Genomic DNA, 17,281 nt, shown 5'->3' with positions numbered 1-17,281 from the left:
GTGACTCACCCCTGCCCCCAAACAGGCCACAGCCCAAGTGCAGTCAGAATGGCTAGAGCTTTAATGAACAATTAGTGACTTTTCAGCTGGAGACATTTCCATCTTTTTCCAAGAGGCTCAAGCTGCCAGCTTTGCCAACCCGCTGCATGCTGCGTGACAGGTGAACGGGGTCCTGACTCCGGGGTCCCGAGCAGGGGAAGGGTCAGACACTGAGGGCTGACAGTGGGCCATTCATGCTGGGGCAGGGTTGGCAGCGCTGAGATGGGTCTAGGGCACCATCTTCCACCATTTGAAGGCAAAGGGCACCCGGCGGATGTTGGCACAGGAGCAGAAGTCTCCGATTTCCGTCAGGTAGCAGTCAAAGTCGTTAATGAAGGTGCATTGGAAGCCCAGGGGCTCCAGCAACTCGTAGATCTTTTCCTCCAGGCAGCAGGCGCCGTTGATCTGGGGCCCGAAGGGCTTGGGGATGCCCAGGTTCTGGCCCATCACGATTATCTGCAGCTGCCAGGCGGTTAGGAGGCCGGGGGTCAGAGCCGGGGAAGCAGTCCCGTCCCTCCTCTAGGTGAGGCAAGCCCTCGGCTGCAGCACCAGGGAACACCCAGCTACCCGTCGGGGTTGAGCTGGACCAGGAAGAACAAGCACAGGGTGCCCTTCTCTGGGCCGGGGCTCAGACACAGTGCTGGGCAATATGAGCAAACTTCCAACCCACTTCTGTGAAAGCTTCTCAACAGCAAGAATCAAAATCCTGCCTGGCCAAGAACCAGCTTTGCCAGCTTCCCCAGTTCCTTCTTCCACTGCACTTCTCTTGCCCAGGCCTTTTAATTTTTAGTTATTATTTGTTAGGCCCACACCTGTGGCATATGGAGGTTCCTAGACTAGGGGTCGAATCGGAGCTACAGCTGCCCGCTGACGCCACAGCCAGGCCTTTTAGTCTTATTTGGGCCGTAGTCTTGCCAACCTCTCCTGGCTTCCTGGCTTTGTCATTGGACTCCTGTCTGTTTCTCGCATCTTAATTCTAGCATCTCTTCCTTAAAGGCACTTCTCCCACCACTGCCCACACCTACTGCCCGGACCTCCACAAGGCTCCTATTCATGTCCAGAAGGTCTCATCGGTCTTAAAAAAGATAAACCCTGTGTGATTGCTGGATGCAGGGCCTTTGTCCCTGGGGCTCAGAGAAATGGTCTGCCAAGGGTTAAGGAGCTAATGAGCCCAAATGTCTCTGTGACGAGTCACAGTTGTGGGAGGTCAGATAGAGGCCAAGGTTGGCATAGGTTTGGCATAGCAGGGGTCTGTCATAGACCCCACACCCCTAGACTCTCGACAGGAAATGTTTAAGTACCTCTGAGTTCCAGATGCTGCTGCCCAGATGCAGGGACAGGAAGTCCCTGTCGGGGAGCTTTCTGTGGTCTCATAGCCAGCAGATGGCTTAGTCCCCTCAACTCTGATAGGGCGCAGCATCCCTGTGTGTGTGACATGGGCCACCTGGTTCCTTAAGGTTGGGGATTAGTCCAAGGCCCGATTCCTGGTCACTGCTTGGCGAGTCACTCACCTGCTCCCTGTGTGTGTTGGGGGAGACGTCATCCCTACCCTTGCACCCCTCTTCCTCTCAGGCACCCCCCCACCTCCCTCGCCTAGCCGGGCAGCCCCCTCCCCCTCGCCCCTCACCAGGTTAGGGAAGTAGGGCCTTGCGTAGAGCTTCCCGGTCAGCTCGTTGGAGGGGACGTTGACAATCTGCTCCAGGCAGAAGAGCTGCGGAATGTCAATGATGTCCTTCTCCGCCAGGCCCAGCTCTCGCTTCAGGATGGCCCGGTTCAGGTCGATGCACCTCTGCGGGGCAGGAAGGGCAGGGCGCTCACGGTACCGGCTGGGAGCATGGGGCAGGGCTCAGCAAAGGCCGGGATCCCTCAGCCCCGGGCAGTTCCTGGTCCTAATCCCATGAACACATGGGGCCCCTTGGTCCTCTGTCACAGCCAGAGTCGGGGGGGCCTGGGCGGGGGCAAGAGTGAGTCCTCCAGCCCAGGTACCCGCTTTCTTCCTTCAGGAGGGGACACAAGCAGGACCCCTGGGCACTTCTCTGCCCAGACCAGCCAACACCCGACACCTGAGCATCTCTGAGGTCTCGATGTGGGGCTCACGGCCGCACACCAAAGATGCGTTTCACCAGGGCTCAGAGATGCTGTTTGAACCCCACATCTGACTGCTGCCCACCCTGCTGCGCTGGGAGGCCTCCTGTTTCAGCCAAAGTCAGGGCACAGCGCATGCCTTGGCCAGGAGCCAGGAGGACTCAGTGGGCCAAGTGGTTTTGTGCTGACGGGTAACCTTGGGCTCATCCTTGCCCTGCTCTGGGCCGTGGCTTCCCCGCTAGAAGTTGTTTAATTTCTGAGGGATCTGTTTCTCACAGCTTGTGATTCACGTTTTAAGAGATCTGCCATGCTGGATGATTCTGACTCTGGGCTGAAGGGCTGCTTCAGCCAGCAGGGTTGAGAAGGCCCCAGGGTGTTCAAATCTCCCCAGCTCAGAGCTTCCTGAGTCGGGGTTGGGGGCCCTCTGCTGGAAGCAAGCAGAACTACAGCACCAGCAATTTGGGACTCAAACCCGAATTGGCTTAGGCTGGTGGCTTTTTCCGAGCCTCCCTACCCTCCAAGACAAGATGGGTTTACATTCTCGGGTTATTTTGACGATTAGAGTAAGTTATTGTGTGTGATGTCTGGTCACACTTATTGCTCAGCTAGGGACCCACTGCCCAGGTGGTCAGTGCCTTTTGGTCCACGTACCTCCACATAGTCGTTCTGTTTCTTCATGTTTTCATCGGCCAGAAGTTGATTGATGGTAAGGGCCTCCCTCCCTGCAGGAAGGAGGAGAGGGCAGGCAGCCCCGTGGGCCACGGACTGGGCAGCATGGTCCGGGGGTGCTGGACGGACTCTGGCCCTGGGTATAGCTGACTGGGGGTCATCTCTGGCCATTGACTATGGAGGCTGGCCTGGTTAGTCTCCAGGGACCCAACTAGGTCAAATATCACATCTGGGGACTCAGCGGGGTCCATGAGAACCCAGAGAGTACTTCCACTGCCCCGACCCACCCCTCGGTCCTGGGTTGCTTTGAGGGAGGCAGCTTGGGAGGCTCACAGGGGCATCAGCCCCCACTCACCCCTCTCCCTGGCACCTCCATGCCTCCCGACCATACGCATGGCCTGGTGCCTTCCACCTCTGATCTCCACCAGCTTATTCAGCTTTATTCCTCAGTTGTCCAACTCAGCCATCAGCTGGGGTGACACAAGGTCTTTGGCATGTGGTGGGTGACAGGTGCTTCATGCTCAGGATCACATTCCATAAGCCCTCCTAAAGCCATAAGGTCCTGGGCCCCCTCCAAGGTGGAGCTGAAATTCTGCCATTTCTAACAAGCTCCCATGTGATGCTGAAGCTGTTCTTCCTCAGGCTGTAGAATCTCAAAAGCCCCCTCACTCCCTTTCTAGGCTCCTCAAATGTTTTGAACAGAACCGCAGAGGCAGGAGACCCTGAAGTCCCAATTCCCAAGGTCCTTATCCCAACCTACCCGGAAGAGATCCAGACACTAGCGTGGGTGGCATGCGGTGGGCCCACCAACCACATGGAGCCATCCATTTGCTGGCTAAGTTCCCCTTTGCCGGTATTCTAGCCGCCTCCCCGCCATCCCAGAATTTCTGCCTGATCTGCCTGTACTGCCCTGGTACCATCAGAATTGCCTTAAAATAGAACAAGATATTTTAATATGTCACCCCTTATGCTTTTCTGCTTTCCTGGGATCTTTTTGACCGGGAGGAACAAAGTGGAAAGGACTCTCTAGAAAGGACCTCTGGGACAGAGGGGCTGACCTCTCTTGTGAAGGGTGGGAGGGTCCCTTACCATTAGAAAGCAGCTGTTCTTTCCTAATCTCTCCAAACAGAGCTGCATCTCCATAGCCCTGCTTCTGTTTCTCCGTGAACAGCTTATAGCAGGTGCTGGGGCTGGCCAGGAGCAGCCGGAAGTCCTAGGAAACAAGGAACTGGGGTCAGATGCCAGCTTCCCCCCTAGAAACTTCCAGGAGTCTCCAACAGAGGCGGAGGGGAGAGAGACATTCTCTCTCCAGCCCCAACACCAACCTTTTTGCCCTCCACTTTGAACTGTGTGGGGATGAAGCACATGAACTCATAGATGTGGCCGATCATCAGCCAGTCGGAGAAGAGTTCCACTGGGGCCTGGACTTGCTGGGCGTAGAGGAAGTCCCGGAGGGCCTTACTCATGTCCCGGCCATCCTTGCTAAGGAGGAGATGGAAGGAATGAATAGCCTTTGAGCTGGCATGGCCCAGGTTGGCTGCCAGCTCCTCGGTGGGTACAAGGCTACCTTCAGGTAATGGGCTGCTCTAATCATTGGCTGGTCCATAGGGGGTGGGCGTGGTCGTTAAGAATCCCTTACCCTGGCTCCACTCAGGACTGGACCCCAGGACACTGGTCCCCGGCCCCTACATCTATGTCCTGGATTTAGATGAATGGCCACCAAGAACTCTAGCCAGACGTTTTGTGGTAATAACATCCTGCTGGGTCCGTAGGCCCACCAAATTCAGCCCCTTCAGCTTAAACCCTGGAAGCACCACCTGGCTCCTTTTCCTCCCTTTAGTCTCCTTCGTGAATCGAAGACTCAGGGGTCCTGACTTGACAGTTCAGGGTCCAGAGCCGATGACTGGGACTCAGGTGGATCCAGCCGAACCACGAGGGTCCCTCCCTCTGGAGTTAAGACTCGGGCCCCCACCTACGCCAGCCTCTCGCCTCACCTGGGGTAAAAGCTGCTGCCAATGAGGATCCTGCCTAGAGGGTACTCTTTCCCCTTGACCTTGACAGGCGGGGACACCATCAGGTTCCCGATGGAGTCTATACTGGCCACGGTGTGGTCCAGGGTGTTCAGGGTCACGTAGCCGATCCCAGGGCTCTGGAAGGACATCCAGCCGGGGCAGCGTGTTAGGACGGATGAGCTTGAAGCCTCAAGACTCTCGGGAGATCCCCCCCCACCCCCCCCCCAAGGACCATCTGGGCCCCTCCCCTGGCACCCATCCCCTCCCAGGCAGGCGCCAGGCCTGAGAGGTTGGCCTGCGTTCAGATCCGTCAAATGGAGCCCCCACCAGTGAGTATCTCATGGGGAAGTCCTCGAGCTTGGTGACCCGAGGGGTGTCCAGGACCAAGGCAGTGGTCTTGTGGGGAGCCTGGGTGTAGCAGAAGGCCATCTCATCCTGCAGGACAGGGAAACAAGCCGTGAGTTCCTCTCGCTCCATCAGCTGCTTTCTTGCGTCCTGGCTCCTCGTACACGGGCCACCTCCGGAGACTGCGGGCAGGGGAAAAAACCCCTTCATCCTGCCAACTCCTGCTCAGCCCTCAAAACCCTGCTCAGGCAGCCTCCCTTTTTTTTTTTTTTTTTTTAAATTGCAGTATAGTTGATTTATAATGGGTTAGTTTCAGATGTACAAAGTGATTCGGTTTTACATGTTATTTACATATACACATATATGTACATATACACTGAAAAAGATGTTTAAGATTCTTTTTCATTAGAGGTTACTTCCTTTCCTTGGGGCCGCTCCCTGACCTGTTCTTCCATTTGTCAGATTTAAAACCTGATGGTGGAGCTTCCGTCGTGACTCAGCGGTAATGAACCCGACTCGTATCCATGAGGATGTGGGTTCAACCCCTGGCCTTGCTCAGTGGGTTAAGGCTCTGGTGTTGCTGTGAGCTGTGGTGTAGGCCGGCAGCTCTAGCTCCAATTCAACCCCTAGCCAGGGAACTTCCATATGCCACAGGTGCAGCACCCCCCACACACACCCCACCCTCTGCCAAAAAAACAGACTGGGTTGAGCTGGACCCTGGGGAGATCCTCCTGGCTCTGCCAACCTGTTGCTATTGGCGTCAGACCCTCAGATGCCTGGGGCTTAGGGCTAGGTGTTCTGTGTTCTTAAACACATCTATTCTGGAAATGGGAGGAGGTGAGACTCTGAGCTTTATCCCTTAGTAGCCAGGACTTGGGTAAGTATTTCATCTCAGCAACCCCCAAGGTCCTAAGAACAAAGATGCCCCTGGTGGCTCTTCGCTTCGCTGGAAGGTTGAGATTTGTCACATGTGCCCCATGGGCATCTCCCCCCCCGCCCCTCCCCCGCAGATGGGGCGTTACCTGGAGCCACCTGCCCAAGCGGTTGGGGTCTTCATAGACGGATGCCACCTGGCTGTTACTCCTCTCGCTCAGCTCCGTCACCGCATTCACAAAGCCCTGGACCTGCAGCTCTCTGCCATGGGAGATAAGCCAGCTCTGGGAAGGGCTCCAAGTCTCCCCCAAGGGTTGTGATCTCACTAGACCAGGGCAAGGGGGCATCACCTCCTGGTCAGGAGAGATCATGTGCCATTTCCCCAACCCCACCCCCCCAACCCCAGCCAGGAAAGCCGAGCTGCTGCTGTTCCCCCACCTCATGGAACGCCAGCCAATGGCTCAGGGCTTGCCTGACCTGGCATGGCTCAGTTTATGGCAGAGTGAGGTCAAGAATTGCTGGTGTCATTGAGTTCCTGCTGTGGTGCCGCAGCAGAAATGAATCTGACTAGTATCCGTGAAGTTGCAGCTTTGATCCCTGGCCTTGCTCAGTGGGTTAAGGATCTGGCATTGCCATGAGCTATGGTGTAGGTCACAGATGCAGCTCAGATCCTGCGTTGCTATGGCTCAGATCCCGAATTGCTGTGGCTGTGGTGTAGGCCAGCAGCTATAGCTCCGATGGGACCCCTAGCCTGGGAACCTCCATATGCTGCAGGGGCGGCCCTAACCCCCCCCAAATTGCTAGTATCAGCCTCTGCTCTTGCGGCCTAGGTCCCCACCTATGCCTACCCTGCAGTGCCATTCTATCTGCTGCCCCAGTGACCTAGAACTGCCTCTCCTGCCTCAGTTTACCCAGAACACTGACTCTTCTCTCCCCAAGGGGGCTGAATCTTCCTCCCAGGATGCCAAGAAGCCGAGCACCCCCTTAAGATGGGCAGTGAAGTTGTCATGTTCATATGGGTGCTAGGGGTGGGTCTTGAGCCCTGAAGTCTTAGTGCTGCGTGTACAGCACCTGGCTTATAGGTCCACGATGAACATCCATTCCTTGGAGAGAAACAGTGGTATCTGAGGCCGATGTAAGATCACCCATTTTATAAACAGGTCCCCACATGTGGGATGCCAGCGAGGTCATCATTGGGAAGCATCAACATTTGGATTCTATTCCAGTTCCAGGTCCAGAACTTGAATTGCTATTCTATGCTACTGTTCCAAAAGAATCTATTTCTTGAGTCCACGCAGACAAGACTACAGGGATCTGACTAGCTTGGCAAGGCCTGGAACAGTCCAAGATGTGTAATGAGGGAGAAAGTGGAGTCCCAGTCTCCTGCACCATCTGTGGCAAAGCTGGGTCAAGCCATGCCTGAATACCACCCCATGGCAGAGTCTTAGAAGATCAGGGTTCAGCAGATACCTCCTGTGAGTGAACTTCTGCCTTCAGATATGAAAGCCAGAGAAAGATCTGGTACCTAGATATCTGCAAAATCCCTTAAGCTCTTCCCATTTATCTTCACATCCTGAAGCCTGGCATTCCTCCATAGACCCTCCTCCCTAGCCGACCTCCCTGTGGAAGCGCTATTTTCTTCCATCCTTCCACGGGGTCTGCAGGAGGGATGAAGTCCTCCTTGCCCTGGGGGTCTGTTACAGCCTCGGAGGCTAAGCCCTAACACGCAGAGCCCACGAGGCCCTGGGGCCCCTTCTCCTCCTCTCTCTGGCTCGCTCCTGGCTCTGCCCACCTGCTTGCTGTCCCCAGAGCACAGGCTCATCCTTACCCCTGCATCCTTTTCCCCGGCCTCAGAGCCCTTGATCCTGCCTGAAACCACACCGTCTCCCCAGAAGAGCAGAGCGAGACTTGTGTTCACTGCTCCAGCCCCAGCCTTGCAGGTATTCAAATAAGCATCGGATGACTCTCTGGGGGAGGGACCAGCTGTCTTGGGAAGAAGGACCTCACGTTCCCAGGGAGACGTCTAGTCACCTTTCCCTGCCCCCGCTCAACGCTAGACCGGAGAGCGTGTCAGTTACTGACACGGTGAGGCCCGGGCAGCCTGCGGGCTTCTCACCTGCAGACGTACATCTCCAGGGGCATCTGCGTGCTGGGGGTAAAGATGCAGGGGGCCACCCGGAACACCACCGTGTCCTTGTACACCAGGATCTCTGGAATCACCTGCAGGAGGGGACGAGGTCCTGCGAGTGACCTGGCTCCCGGCTACCTTCTCCCCACTCCCCACCAGGCCTCCAGCCGCTCAGCCCAGCTTCCCCACCCCCCGCCCCCCTGCAGCCCTCTCCCCCATGGCCGCTGCAGGGCTTTTCTCCCAAAGGTGGGGTGACACCCTCACTCCACCCTTCACGGCCCCCTTTGCTGCCCAGCTGAGGGGGGGCCCCCCGTCCTACCCAGTCCCTGCTCCGTGGGCTGCCAGCTACCTGAGGTCCTATCCCGTCTTTAGACTCTTCCACCAGGGAGACCGAGTAGGAAATCAGGCCTGGGAAGCTGCCGGACGGGAACTGCAGGGCTTCCACGTAGAAGGTCTCCTTCAAGTCGCTTTCGAGGGGACCCAAGGCATAGGCGTGCTGCCCTGGGCCCAGCACCAACTCGAATGTGCTGGAACTGTCCTCTAGGAAGGAGAGAGGGACAGACCCACTGCTGAAGGAGCCCAGTGGCTGCCACCACACCTGAGGGCACCTTCCTTTCTTGGGTCAAGAGCCAGGCGGGAGCTCTGGCGAGCGGGGGCCAAGCTGGCTTTTTGGCCCCTATGTTTCTGGGGTTGAGGGCTCAGAGGACAGTCAGGTGTTTGTTCGTGAATGGGGGCCAGTGACTGACCACTCTTCAAAGACCAGTAGGGAGTGGGGACACAGATAAAAACGTCTGCCTTCGAAGGACAAAGATGCATGGCAGTTCTAGGCATTGACCAGATTTGGGCAGAGGGCCATAGGTTTTAAAGGTGAGAAACAAAGTTCGGCTTGACAGCCTCGTTTGAAAAGCCCAACACAAGCTGGGCCCTGGCCCGGTGCACGGCCTTCCTCTCTGGGTTGCAACACAGCCGAGCCCTCCCAGAGCAGCGACCTCAGCCTGGAATTGGGGTTTGCTGAGAGACAAGGTCACCACCTCGGCTAACACCCATCTCTCCTCGTCCAGCTATGAAAGCCCCGTAGGAGAGGTGCACCCCAGGGACACAAGCCATAACAGACCCCGACCTGCAGCCCAAGGTCCCCTGGCAGCCTTCTGATGGGGACTCTGCCAGGAGCAGGTCCGCCCCTTGCCCGGGCACGTGGACAAACCCTCACTTTGTGGCCGGTAGACTCTCGCCTTGTCCGACTCTTCCTTGGAGGTGTGGAGCAGCAGCCGGTGTTTCTTTAAAATGCAGCTGGGCCCCTGAACTCTCAGCACCATCGGGGACAGATTCCTTATATCTGAGCCAAAGACAAGGCAAAGGTTCAGCGGCTTCTGGAGGCCAGCACCCCAGGGGTGGAGGGAGCAGTAGGGCCAGGGAGGGGGGGGCCTGTTTGTTGAAGCACAGAGGACCCTCTGCTTCCCACTCTGCCCAGGTCTGTATCACGTCTCTGCTGCTTGCTCCCCGCATGGCCGCAGGCAGCTTGCCAGCACCGGGTGCCCGAACCTCAGCTCACTCCAGAATCACCTGGAAGGCATGTTTACGCAGCAGTGCTGCCTTTTCCTGCCCTAGATCTTGAAAACCTTAAAAGGCAGGTGGGTAGCCTGAAGTATGGCTCTGAGAATGGCATTTACCCCAGTAGTTGCTCATAAGGGATAGATGGTCCCTATGACACCCACGACGGGGCCTGGCACAGGGCAGGGGGGTGACCCTCCAGCCTTGGTGGGAACCGGGGCATCTGGTCTACTGCTGAGACCTGGAACGTACACCCAACCACAAGTCAGGGCCCATCCACGTGGGCTTTTGCTAAGACAGTCAGGTGCTCAACCCTAGGCTACGAGAGGGTTTTTAGGAAGGGTCTCAGCGACCCTTTTTGTGTCTTTAGTCTTCTCAGCCAACTTTGGGGCCCACATTCTATCATCCCCACTTCAAATGCCAAAACAGGATCAGGGAAGTTAATATACATGAGTTCACAGGCAGGAAGTAACAGTTTGTAACCTGACATCAGAGCCTGTGCTCCTGCCACGGGGCCACGTGACTTCAAGCCATCAAACCATTGACAAGAGACTTGATGGGCCCAGAGCAGGGAGCTCAGCCTGGAATTGGGGTTTACTAAGGGTCGACAGTGAAGCCCCCAGAGGAGGCAGAGCCCAGGGAGGAAGGGGAGAGAGTGTCCGTGGCGAGTGGCAGGTTCTCACCCTCCGCAGAGAACACCTTTGTGATCTTCCCGTCCTTAATCTGGCCCCGGTTGGTCAGGGCGCAGTTCACAAGCAGGATGGCGCCCCAGCCATCGGGGCCCCAGACCCAGTTTTTCTGTAAAGAAGACAGGAGTGTTGGTTCAGAAGCCACGTAAAGTCCTCGGCTTCCCAGATGCTACCCCACATCGGGGACAGAGTCAAGGCTCTCTCTAGGGTGACAGGGACCTTTAGATCAATCCGGTGCCTACGGGAACAGGACAGCGGCATCAGGTAAGTGGGCTGTGACACAGGAGAGGAGCTAGTGGGTCACCAGTTTCCAACCTTGTCTCAAGGTCAGGGGAGGTCCCGAAGGGGACAGCTGACCCTCCAGCCTAGCTGGCTGCACGGCCAGGCAAGGAAGGGAGACAAGTGCCGCCAGACATTCCAGTTTTTTCTTTTTTTGTCTTCTTTTAGGGCCGCACCCACAGCATATGGAGGTTCCCAGGCTAAGGGTCTAATCAGAGCTGCAGCCGCCAGCCTATACCACAGCCATAGCCACGCTGGATCCGAACCTCATCTGTGACCTACACCACAGCTTGTGGCAACACGGGATCCTTATCCCACTGAGCAAGGCCAGGGATCGAGCCCACATCCTCATAGACATGGTGTCAGGTTCTTAACCTTCTGAGCCATAATAGGAACTCCAAGACATTCTAGTTTTTTGAAGCTGGAAATTAACAACACCAGCTCCGATTTGGTGCAGCAACTGGACGTGAGAGACACTATGACGGCTGAATAGTGTCTATGAGATAGATCTGGCTCCCGCACCCCTGGACTGCCTCACCTTAGCCTGTTTGTCATTTGCCATCTCGACGTCCCCATTGCGGTAGATATCCACGTCCAGAGAGACTTCTGCAACAGGAGGGAAAGGCTTCAGCCACCTAGACCGGCTGAATGCAGCCCTGGAGCTGTGGGCAAGGCGCCAGGGCGGCCCAAGGCTGGTATCCGGGCTCTCTGGCCCTTGGCGTGTGCTGCTGGCTTAGCAGAAGAAAGTTCCTCAGAAGCCTGGAGAGGCCCAAGTATTTCTGAATCTCCCCCAACCTCCTGGGGGCCACAGAGCAAGCCCGCGTGGCCATGATGCCACCTGTGCCTCTTTATCCCAGATGATGCCCCACCTGGAAGGCTCCCCTCCCTCGCCTTCAGGAAAGCTCATGGCACGCTAAGACACAGCGAAGGCCCAATGTGTGCCAATTCCAAACCCCTTTAGAGCTCAAGATCCAGGCTTCTGCCCAAGGATTGCCATAGGGTTTCCTCCTGGGGTCTCTACATCCCACCTTCCACCCGGCCCCTTCCACACTGAGCAGCCTATGGCTTTACCCTGGTTTTATTCCTGTTCATAGTTCTTGACAGTGAATGTGCCGCTGCTCAACTGGAATGTCAGGGCCAAGGGAACAGACCTCTTTGGCTGCTGTCCACTCGGCACCTGGCACGGATGCTCAGGGATGCCCATCCCTATCCAGGTACTGTTCTAGGTCCTAGAGATACAACGGTGGGCAAGACAGGCCCCATCTTCATTGAACTTAGGGACGTGTGTGCTTGTACATGCACACATGGCGGTGGCAAGGGATGAAGAAATAAGTACATCAAGTCCAATGGTAAAATGCCACAGGGAACAAAGGGATGGAGGGGGTGTCTCCGTTTTAGATCAGAGATGTCTAAGTGTGAACAGAGACCTGCAGGAGGCAAGAAAGTGACTCCTGTTAGTATCTGGGGTGAAAGAAGTTAGACTAGGAAGAGGGAGAGTTCCTGCTGTGGCTCAGCAGTTAATGAACCTGACTAGTATCCATGAGGACGAGGGTTCAATCCCTGGCTTCACTTAGTGGGTTAAGGATCTGACATTGCCGTGAGCTGTGGTGTAGGTCGCAGACGTGGCTCAGATCCTGCATTGCTGTGGCTGTGGTGTAGGCTGGTGGCTGCAGCTCCAATTCCACCCCTGGCCTGGGAACCTCCATATGCTACAGGTGCAGCCCTAAAAAGACAAAGAATACGAAGAGCATGGTAGCAAGTTCAAGGGTCAGAGAGGCCAGTGTGCCTAATGCAGAAATGAACAAAGAAGAGTGGCCACAGGTTAGAAGTAGCGTGGGGCCAGTTTGGAAAGATTTTGTGAACGGCAATGCTTGCTTTAATCCAAGTATGTGCGAGCGGTGGGAAGCTTTGCATTGAGGATTATGTTACCTGATAACCTTTTAAAGGATGCCTCTCTCAGACCAAAATGAGATTGGACCTATAGGTCAAGGATGGGGCCAGAAACCCTACTGGGGACCTGTCAGCGATCAGGCAACAGATGATGGTGGCTCATGGCTAGATTTGAGCTAGACTTAAAGCCACCCTGACAAGATTCATGATCAATACAGGCTAAGAGAAAAGGGTAACACCCTAAAATAGGCATTTGAGGGTAGAGGGAATCAGTTCAATTTGGGATATATTAAGTTTGAGACATCGCTCAGTAGACAGACACCCAAGTGTACGGGGGATGTGAGGCTAGAGAGTCGAGAGTCATCTGTGGTCTACAGAGCAGCTTCCTGAGCCCTGCAGCACCTCACTGATGGGGGTGGGGGATGGGGGGGCAGAAGGGCAAAAAGGATCCAGCCCAGGGATCCGAGAAGGAACAGCCTGCTGGGGAGGGGGAGAAAGCTGCGCGTGCGGGGCCCTTGAAGTATCTCAGGTCAGAGGCTCAAGAAAAGGACCACCAGCTGCCATGAACACTGTGGGCAGGTCCAGGGAGAAGAACAAGGTAGACGCAACCTATGGAAGCAGAGGGAGCTCGGGTCCTCCAGGAGGGAATGTTGGGGGTGGGTGTCTGGTTTGAGCAGGTTCAAGGCAGAGGAGCAGAAAGTGAGGATGCAAAGATGGCGAAGGAGCAGGGAGGAGGGGAATGAGTGGAGGTTGAAAACAATCAAAAAAAAAAAAAAAAGAAAAAAGAAAACACAGAAGCAGGTCTAAGAATAGATGTTACAGCTGGTTCCTTAGGAGAATAGGCGTAATAGCTTGTTCCTACTAAGGGACTATAGTTTGTTCTGGAACAATCTAAAGAGGAGGGGGAGGGGCAGCGGCTTCCTACACCAGTTAAGAGCTGCTGAAGGAATGTTCTTGAATGGGGGGGGAGGGGATCTGGTGTGATGAGGTTAACTTGGGACCAGACACTTCCTCGTCCTCCATCCTCCGTTGTAGCAGAGGGAGCAGAGGTCTGACCCAGGCACGGGATGGGTGTGGGCGGGGAACATGTGGACCCTTGTCTATTCTGTTGAGAGAATGAGGCAGGCAGCGAGCAAGGGCGGCAGAGAAGCCGCTGAGCTTGGAGGGACCAGGGGCATGGGTAGCAAGTGAATCCATCTGGGACCCACGGGGGGCATCTTGTTATGGGGAGAGCCCCCCCTCCCCCCGCTCAGCTCCTTGAGCCTCTGCAAACCCACCCTCCTCTCCAGGGCTGGGGGGGGACTCACCTATGCCAGTGAGATAGAGTATAGCTGTGGCTACAGGGACATCCTCATGGGGCAGGAAGTAGGAGACCAAAACCTGCAGAGACAGCACCCAGGACCTGTGGGAACGTTGGAGGGCCAGGGGCTGGCACAGGGCCCCAGGCCACATACCAGCACCTGCTTTGACCTTGGGCTCCCATTACAGCTTCTGAGCTTCTGCTGTCCTGCTGTGAGTCAGGATGGGGCCACTGCATCGTAAGAGCCCCCGTTTATAACATGCCAGGACCCTCCAAGCCCTTCCACAAGGCAGCTTCCAACAACCCATCCAGGTGGGCTTTGTCCTCAAGGCCAGAGATCAAAGGACTGAATCCTTTGGCCAGAAAGGGGGCGAGGTGCAGAATTGAAGATCTGGGCTGTCCAGCTCTAGAGATCAAGCTTTACATTATGCTATATATTCTCCCCACCGTACCTGCCCTCCTGGGGTCCCACCTGTGGCCCCATGAGATGGACAGTGATGACATGGGGCCTCTAATGGGGTAAGCGGCTCTCCCCTCAAAAGTGGGATATCTGGGGAGTTCCCTTCATGGCTCAGTGGTTAATGAACCCGACTAGGATCCATGAGGACGCACGTTCTATCCTTGGCTTTGCTCAGTGGGTTAAGGATCTGGCATTGCTGTGAGCTGTGGTGTAGGTCGCAGATGCAGCTCAGATCTCTTGTTGCTGTGGCCGTGGCATAGGCCAGCAGCTGTGGCTCTGATTCGACCCCTAGCCTGGGAACTTCCATATGCTGTGGGTGTCCCGCCCCCACCAACAAAAAGATAAAGTGGGATATCTTAGAGGGTTCTGAAATTAGAAGTCATTCTTTCCTGTGTCCCATAATAACCCCTGCTTCCAGAGGAGCCTATTCATATTTTATACACACACACCATTTTTTGGCAGGGGGCTGTGCCTGTGGCATACATAAATTCCCAGGCCAGGGACTGAACCTGAGCCACAGCAGTGACAAGCCACAACGGTGATTAACACTGAATCCTTAACCACCAGGAACTCCACAGAGACAATGATTTGCCCTTGAGCCACTGGCCTTGACCACAGGCCTTCATCATGAAGCAGAACCAGCCATTATCTAAGGCCACAATTACCTGCTGTGACTGTCTCCCCACAACCACCTGATCCTAAACGGAGGCTTTGATCCCAGGTCAAGCATCCCATTCCCGATGGTGCTGAAGGCTAAGCCCTGGGTGTAGAAGGTTTCTCAGGTCCTCAGGGCTCAGCTGGCACCCATCACAGCCTCAGTCCTGCTCTGTGAAACCCTCAGTCTTATATCTCAGTGTACTTCCTTCCTCTTAGGGAGTTGCCTGCCCTGGGCACAGGGTGTAGAGTGGGCTGTGTCTGCCCCTCCGTCATCTCAGCTTAGCCTTCTGCTAACTACCAGCCTCTGCTGACTACCCCCCTTCAGAAGATTCTGCCAACTCGGGTCCCCTGGTCCTGACCATCCTGCCTCAGCTGTTCTCACCCTTGGCTTCACATTGGAGTCACCTGGGGAGCCAGGAACTTCAGCAGCCCAAGTCCCACCCCCAGAGATTGATTTGATTGGTGTCGGGCAGGGTGGCCTGGGTGTTGATGGGTTCTAACACCTCAGAACCACCCCTGCCCGACTCTGACTGGATGAGCCTGTTCTACAAGGTCGAAGCTCGCCTCCCTGCCACAGGTGCCCCCTTAGGGTGACAGCTTGCCCAGAAGGACGGGCACAGACTTGGGCTCAGAGCCCCAATCTGCGTCACACTAGTTATGCTATGAGGTGTAGAGGTCTGTGTGTCCTCCCGTGTAAAGGGAGGTAGAACCAGCCTCTTGAAACCTGACTCTCGCGATACCCGATACCCGATCCTCGGTGTCAAACATGTGGCAGCTCCATTAAAAGCCCCACACCTGGGAGACCAGCCTCAGCCAAAGAGCCCATAGGAGTTCAGCCGTGGAGACCTTTTAAGTTAGGCTTCCAAAGCAGGCAATGCGGAAGCTGGTGTCATGGTCACAACACACACAAACGAGACAGACATCCTTGAGCTCGAATCCCTGTGCCGCGGATGACTGGCCTGGGTAGGGCATGTCCCTTCTTCAGTGCCTTAGTTTCTTGGTCTGTAAAATGGGCCCACTTCCCAGGTTTATTGCAAGCACAGAGTAAGGTCAGACGTGCCAAACATTTGGCAGGGACGTTTTCACGGACTCAGGGCCCAGGAAACGCCACCTGTCAGGAGGGAGACTAATACTCCAGGGACTGTATTAGCTCCTTCTCCTCAACGTCCCCCAAGACTCACCTTGTCCCCGTTGACATCGGAGCTCGGGGATGTCATCTTCACCAGCACATCCATGGGATGTGACAGGGGCCACTGGGTCAGGGCAGCCTCCTGCGTGACCTTCCCAGACGCAACGTTGTAGATATCAACCAGGACCCCCGGAGAGCTAGCGATGGTGAAGGACTCGCACTTCTGTGGGGCACACCTGGTTTGCCCAACAAGACAGAATTTAGGGCACAAGAGCCTTACCACTCAGCCTAGTGCAGCAGGCACGGTGGGGGACGGTCCCTACCCACCATCCTCGCAGGCGCGGAGGCACCCTAACTTAGGGTCAGGGCAAGTTTTTGGGTCCTAACACAACTTCATCTTTCCTCTTACCACGCCCCCCTCCAAGGACCCCCGGGTCTTCCCTCCGACAAGCTCCAGCTCAGACCCCATCATCTCACTGATGTTCTAGAAGTTACCAAGATACAGCTTATTTATAAAGGCCAACTCCCGAGGAGGGGAGAGCCATTTGTCTGAGCCGCAAGGGACCCCAGTAGAGGAAAACATGGCTGGGGTTTGGGAGGTCTGTGCTGTGACCTGGGAGGGAAGCTGGCCTTGCGAGCGAGTCACCTCCCCACGGAGGCTCCAACTTAATCCTCACGGCTGCCTCGAGAGCTGGCCTTGACCTCGCCCTGTTTTACAGGTGAGGGGACCCAGAGGGAGCGAGGCCCTCGCTTCTAAGGCCCCATAGCCCCCCAAAGGGCAGAAGCAGGATTTAGGTCCAAATCTGGCAGCAGCATCAGGACTGTGAGGCCCCTAAACACCCAAATTAGGCTCCCCGTGATGAGCTGGGAAGAAGGGGCAGAGAAGGGAGGTAACCCCCAATGCCTGCTTCACCTAGGGACAGCCCCCGGCAGGAAGCCAGGCCACCAACATCCCCCTAGCCCCGGCCGCATCTCCTCACCCACTGAGATCTAAGCAGATTTCCATTCCCAACATGCAAGTGGAATGGACAGGGCTGTCCAGGGACAGATGGATGATGCTCTGAAACGACATGGCCAGGCCCTCTGGACGGACCGCCCCCAGGCCTGCGCACCAAGCCTTGCTTGGCACAGCAGCCTCAGATAACCCCAGGACGCCCCCTCGCCCTCCCCTCTTA

The 17,281-nt window shown here is 55.9% G+C and overlaps 1 protein-coding gene across 1 annotated transcript; it reads right to left on the bottom strand.

Moving 5' to 3' along the window:
* PADI6 (peptidyl arginine deiminase 6) lies at positions 39–17,281 on the bottom strand. Its single transcript, XM_013999025.2, has 16 exons — positions 17,087–17,281; positions 16,159–16,342; positions 13,868–13,940; positions 11,209–11,276; positions 10,386–10,500; positions 9,362–9,487; positions 8,501–8,691; positions 8,140–8,243; positions 6,173–6,284; positions 5,133–5,240; positions 4,788–4,942; positions 4,119–4,275; positions 3,883–4,006; positions 2,776–2,846; positions 1,667–1,828; positions 39–501 (listed from the first exon to the last, which is right to left on the bottom strand). The coding sequence occupies exons 1-16, from the start codon at positions 17,176–17,178 to the stop codon at positions 268–270; spliced, it is 2,076 nt and encodes a 691-aa protein (XP_013854479.1). The 5' UTR covers positions 17,179–17,281; the 3' UTR covers positions 39–267.

This window comes from Sus scrofa, chromosome 6, assembly GCF_000003025.6.
Source record: "Sus scrofa isolate TJ Tabasco breed Duroc chromosome 6, Sscrofa11.1, whole genome shotgun sequence".
Taxonomy (NCBI): domain Eukaryota; kingdom Metazoa; phylum Chordata; class Mammalia; order Artiodactyla; family Suidae; genus Sus; species Sus scrofa.
This window is presented reverse-complemented; position numbering and strand designations above follow the sequence as displayed.

Coding starts and splice junctions, on each gene's coding strand:
- PADI6 (XM_013999025.2), bottom strand. CDS start 17,178: ATGTCGTTTCAGAGCATCATCCATCTGTCCCTGGACAGCCCTGTCCAT. Junction 8,692..9,361: donor GAGAGTCTACCGGCCACAAA/GTGAGGGTTTGT, acceptor TCTCCTTCCTAG/AGGACAGTTCCAGCACATTC. Junction 1,829..2,775: donor AACAGAACGACTATGTGGAG/GTACGTGGACCA, acceptor CCTGCCCCGCAG/AGGTGCATCGACCTGAACCG.